The sequence below is a fragment of the Sorex fumeus genome, unplaced genomic scaffold, assembly GCF_029834395.1.
Source record: "Sorex fumeus unplaced genomic scaffold, SorFum_2.1 ptg000002l, whole genome shotgun sequence".
NCBI lineage: Eukaryota > Metazoa > Chordata > Mammalia > Eulipotyphla > Soricidae > Sorex > Sorex fumeus.
In genome coordinates, this window is record NW_026606059.1 from 6,444,290 (window position 1) to 6,450,254 (window position 5,965).

The 5,965-nt window shown below is 46.6% G+C and overlaps 1 protein-coding gene across 1 annotated transcript; it reads right to left on the reverse strand.

Annotated features, from left to right (window-relative positions):
- Positions 1-688: 688 nt before the first annotated feature.
- PENK (proenkephalin) lies at positions 689-5,019 on the reverse strand. The gene is made up of 3 exons (XM_056109927.1): positions 4,862-5,019; positions 4,517-4,652; positions 689-1,815 (listed from the first exon to the last, which is right to left on the reverse strand). Exons 2-3 carry the CDS (start codon positions 4,649-4,651, stop codon positions 1,105-1,107), a joined length of 846 nt encoding a protein of 281 aa, XP_055965902.1. The 5' UTR covers position 4,652; positions 4,862-5,019; the 3' UTR covers positions 689-1,104.
- Positions 5,020-5,965: the final 946 nt, after the last annotated feature.

The following is a 5,965-nucleotide window of genomic DNA, read 5'->3' on the forward strand; positions in this document are numbered from 1 at the left end:
CTGATTATCTGATGATTAAATTCATTCTCTTAGGTTCTTGTTTATTCATATACCCATTCACCGGCTTCTAGGAACCCAATATAGTCACAGAGGGGTGCACAATGATGGAACAGAAATAGAGGTAAGTTCTTCCAATTTCTGATAGTGACTTGGAGATGAGCTAAGGAACTGGGGTGCAAAAGCATTAGGGATAAGTAGATGGGCAGAAATTCATTCTACTTCTATTCTGCAAATGCAGGGAAATCTTAGGTTTATCACTTAACCTCTCTGAATTTAGGATGGTGGAACTAAATGCCTGTAAAGTCTTAATGGCTAAATTGAAGAAAAGAGTCCTACACATCTTGGATCTAAATTGTAGATTTTTGTAAATATGAGGATACAGTTCCTTAACTTTGATTTTTTCTTTGTGTATCTAATATGTAGAAATAAGAGTGAGGATGGTGTGTGTGTGTGTGTGTGTGTGTGTGTGTGTGTGCGCGCGCGCACGCGTGCACTCTAATGTGGTTTATTTCCTCTAAGACTGCTTATGTAGATAATTACATTATAATTCCTCGACTATTGGAGGAGAAAGATGTCATTGATGATGAATTCAGACAGTTTCACCATTTCTGACTTTAGGATTTACTCTGGACCTTAAGTTATGAACCAAGGTGTTTTTTTTATATAGATAAGAGACTTGCAAAGAAAGTTATGCAGTTGGGGTAAAGACTTTATTTCATCTATGTACAAGTAAGCATTTACTGACTCTTGTCAAAAACAATGAACAAGAACACAAAGACTCTTTGAGCATGAAAACAAGATAGCTGTGATAGATCAGTAGTACTGAGCTTCAGACTCTCAAAAGAACCCAGACTTTGAAGCTTTCAGGCTGTGGTTACTAATCCAGAAAATTAAGCCAACGGCACAATGCAAGCAACACAATGACAGTACAACGCATGACAATGCCATTTTCACTGGGTGCCTAGAGGGAGGGTTGCTGGGACCTGGGGGGTACCGGCGGGCCAAGAAATTAAAACTTCATAATATCTTTTATATAATTGTGAAAGCTTTCCTCCTTGTCGGGACCCTCTCTGGAGTAACTTTCATCTTCTTCCTCGGCGTCAGCTAAGGCTTCATGAAGCCTCCATATCTCTTGTCAATCTTTGGGTACCACTCTTTGTCGGGTGGAAAGTCAGCGAAGCGCTTCAGGAAGCCCCCATACCTCTTGTAAGGGGTCCACCACTCAGGGCGGCCCACCCTTCTCATGAAGCCCCCGTAGCGCTTCTGTAGCTCTCTGGCCTCGTCTTCCATCTCGGGCGTTCTCTTGGTGCCCCGCATGAAGCCACCATACCTCTTGCTTGGTTCATCTTCTCTGCTGTATTGGTGGATGTTGACCTCTCGGGGGGCCTCCGTTCCCACCAGCTCTTTCAGAACATCCTCTTCCTCTTCATCCTTCTTCATGAAGCCGCCATACCTCTTGTGTGGTTCATCTTCTCTGCTGTACTGGTGGATGTTGACCTCTCGGGGGGGCTCCATTCCCACCAGCTCTTTCAGGCCATCCTCTTCCTCTGCATCCTTCTTCATGAAGCCGCCGTATCTCTTGGCTTCCTCTGGCTCAGTCTCATAGAGCTCATCCATCTTCTTCATGAAGCCACCGTACCTTTTCATGAAGCCGCCGTACCTTTTCATGAGTGCCTTCCAATCTTCATCATCCCATTTGATGGCTTCCCTGCTGCTTTCTCCAGGAAGGTCCAACTTGGATGGGTGAAGAAGCTCCTTGCAAATTCCCCAGGTATTGAGAGAAGACAGTTTCCCTTCACATTCTAGAGTACAAGTCTGAAAAAAAAAAAAACAAAACGATTTGGTTCAATTAACTGTTTTTTTTTTTAAAAAGAAAGATTTTCTAAAGTTAAGTAAACAAATTTTACTGGGCCGACCACAATATTCTTGCTTAAGGAGAATTCCACATATATTACATCACCTACAATTTCTTATTATAACTTTGGATCATACTGAGCCGGCAAGTGAAAGGAACACTGAAAAGAGGAAGAATTAATCACGTTAGAAATTTTCTTTGAATTTTAACCAATTGTGTATACTACAACATTTCAATATTATGAAAGATTTTCCACTCAATTTTAACCTTGATGGCCACACAACATAATTTTACTGGATGCTACTGTATTGCTGATTTCATTAAAAAAATTTCTAGCCAACAGGGAGAAATTTCTCTTTTCCTATTCTTAGAAATTACTTATAAAATTTATTTTATCTTCTTATCCTACAGATCAGACTAATATTAACACAAGGTTAAACAACCTTGCATTAGAATTTTACTTGAACTAGCACCTACTGTTCCTGAAAAAATATCTTGAATATTTACAGAAAATATGTTTCAAAAGAAAAACGAAAAGATAGTCTAAACATGCAATTTAAATCCTAAGACTTATTTGGATTAAAATATGACTGTTTTCTGAAAGTAGAGGCAGTCTGCTTTTCTACCTTAATTTACTAAAACAGATATAATTACCTTGAACTAAATGTTTGTATTGTGAGGTGTTATATAAAAATATACATATACAAATATTCAAATTATTTCTTTTCTTTTCTTAACATTGTACACTGGAGGTAAAAAATATTTTCAAGCAGAAATCAAGTTATTTAACAAGCAAAAATATTAATTATATAACCATTTTCAATATTCTATAATGATTATATTCTAATTATGTAAGCATTAGGCCTGTGTCCTAATAATCATGTTCAGATTATCTTCTATTTAGCAAATTACTTCCATATAACACATAGATGACTGATATTGTGGAGCATTTGCAAAATTCATTTGATTTTTGAAAGCATATCACAAATATTTGTAGCCCTCTACAGTCTACACATTAAATCCAAATTACCAATCTATTATTTAGACAGAAAAGCAAGGTTCTTTCTTGGTAACTAAAATATGTTGGTATATTAGTGGATTTGAAATATGCACATATTATTTTCACAATGATACAATATTTTTATTAATGCCACAAAATTGTTTAATGAGCACTTTAGTCTTAAGTAGGTCTTAATTATTTAACTCTTATTAGTTAAGTTGTATAATTTGATATAGTCTAACTTCAAATCTAAAGGTGACCCAATTTAAATGCATCTTTATTCTTGATATAAGAAATGAAAACATTATAAAAAACTTATGATGTTCAAGTGTTAATATTTTCATTCTAAAATACAACTTAATCTGTCAAACATTAATGTTGACTATTTTGCATATTATTGCTCAAAGATTTTCTAGTGCACATGATCTGGGATATGCACAAAACCGAAAAAGGACAAATAATCAGAAGTAAAACATATACTAGAGAAGTGGCATTATATTCCACTCTTGCAGCCCACGCATCGTTTGCAGAATTTATTACACTCAGTATTCCGTGGTCAAGATGAGATAAGATGGTAAATTAAATTTGAACATCAGTCATGGCCTGTCAGCTTTTATTTGCAGCCTCCTCAGAACCAAGGGCAAGTGTCTTTAACAGGGTAAACATGGAGTAAATATTTGTCATGGTTCTTTCGAAAAATAAGTTTGGTCGGGTAAGCTCATTTTCTTCTCTGACTATTGTGTCCAAGCTAAAATTGCATAACGGCTGTGTGTCTAGCACAAGGCAGTTAGGAGAAGCTTTAGTCACAAGGTAAATAACATCTCTAAACGTAAGTACCAAGGCAAAGGAGTTAAGTTTTAAACAGAAACTCAAAAAATCAGAAAGATAGAAGAAGGATGAAGGGAAGTGCTATCCTAGATCGTGCGTTCTCTTTAAGGTCACATCACCACCTGCAGGAATCAAATAAAGTGGACAGGGTAGTTTAAGTGACACAGCAAACCTGACATACACGCGATGGAATTCTGGAATTCCTTTTCTTAATTTTTGATCTCCTCTCCTTAGTTTTCTGTCCTATTTTATGTATCTATGAGGCATGTCTTCAGGGGCTCGGGAGCACCCTGAACCAGTCATTTAAATCCTTCAACTAATGCATTATTCTCAACTGAGAGTTTTGGCTCATCACCGAATTTCAAGAAACTGAAGACAAGGGCGATGGAATCACTGGGCAGACGAATTAAAACAGAGATTTCTGCCTCCCCTGTAAGGTCCAGAGATTAGGCCCCCATGGAGCCTCTGGGGTGGATGACGAATCATGGTTACAGGGTGTTCCTCTCCTAGGGCGTCTCACGCCCCATCCGAGCCCTGAGCCTCCTTCTGCTCATCTTGGCATTGATGCTTCATTTTTGGGCAACCCCCCCTGTGTCCTCTTCCTAGCAAAACCAACCCCTTTCCTTGCAAAATCAACCCCTGGGCAGGAGCGCGGTGGCCGCAGGGTTGAGCCGGGCAGCACCTGGCCCAGGTGAGCGCTGTTCGCGGTGCTGAAGCCGCGCCTCTTGGCAAGTGCCAGCTGTCTCAGCGCTCAGGGCTGACCTTCCACCAGGGTCCCCGAGATCTCGAGTGACGGGGTCGGCCCTGGCGGCTACGGGCCGGGTGGCACTCACCTCGGCGCTGAGGTCCGCGGGGCGCGCTAGCAGGACGCAGGCGGCGCAGTCCTGGACGCAGTCGGCTGTCACGGTGGCCAGCAGCCCGGGGCCCAAGGCCACCAGCCAGGTGCAGAGTGTCAGGAAACGCGCCATCCTGCGGGGACAGGGACCAAGTTGGAACCGGTGCCGGGGAGGCTGGCGGTGGTGAGGGGGGGAATCCCCGGCAGGACCCTCCCACCCTCTCCTGGAGAGACCCGGGGGTCCCCCGCGAGGGCGCACGCTGCAGAGACGCGGGGAGCCGGGCGGCGTGCGGAGAAAGTTGGGGGCGCCCCCCGGAGCAGAGGGGCAGCCGGGCACACTCACCCGAGCGCAGGAGGCAGGTGAGCGGGATCCGTCGTGTCCGCGCCGCGCGCTGGTTCCCTGCTGCCCACGGGGCGGCCACTTTATAATTCGCCCCAAACCCGGGGCCGCGAGCGCGCCCCAATCGCCGGGCGCCTGCCGCTGACGCACGCCCTACGCCAGCCCCGCCGACGCCTGGCGGGCGGGTCCCCCGGGATCGGGGCGGGGGGTGGCTGGGGGGTTGCGCCCCGCAGCGGGGAGACGAGCCTCGGCAGCTAGAGGGGGGAGCACCCCGTCCCCCTAAGGCGCGGGAACCGTGTTCCCGGGAGGGGCGCGCGGTCAGGGCAGTGCACGGCGCCAGGGACCCCGGGCTTGCACGTCCCAGCGGCGCCCCTCTGCTCCCGGGGACCCCTGCCTGTCCCTACGGACGGAATGTAGTCATCTCTGCGTCGTGCGCTGGCCCCGCGCTGCACCCCAACTTCTTCACTGCAGCGCGCGAGCCAGAGCGTTGGAGCGGACGGTTAGGGGATGATGAATCATGAAAACTTTCCCGAGTCTTAAACTCTGCAGCTCGGAACTTCAGAGAGGAGCTTTCGCCTCTCCCCTTAGGGACTCCCGAGGGACCCCCCGCCCGTGTTCTATCCAAGGCTGCGCGACTTCCCGTTGCTGCGGGAGCCCCCCTCCCCCAATTCCCCCTCCCCACGCGGTCCCCCTGTGTGCGCGTCTGTGGCCCTGTGTCTGGGTGGGCATGCCTGTGTGTGTGTGTGTGTGTGTGTGTGTGTGTGTGTGTGTGTGTCTGAGCCTGTGTGTTCGCCCGTGTGTGCGTGCAGGTGCGTGCCAGGGCTCGGCCCCTAGAGCGCCCACCAGGGGGTCCTGTTTGAAGGGAAGACTTGGCCGGGGTGGGCCAGCTGTCGAAGCCCCCAGGGGGAGCGAGGCATAACCCAGTGCCTGGATGCTCCAAACTCGGGAGCTAGGAACCGAGGGGTCCAAGGAGGATGGTGAACCTGGAGCCTGCTGGGCCTTCGCTGTGCCAAGAGGGAAACTGTTAACCTCAGCCCCCCACTCGGAAGGAGGATGCAGGTCACACGCCAGTCAGCGTTCCTAGGGGATCACAAGCAAAAGGACGTG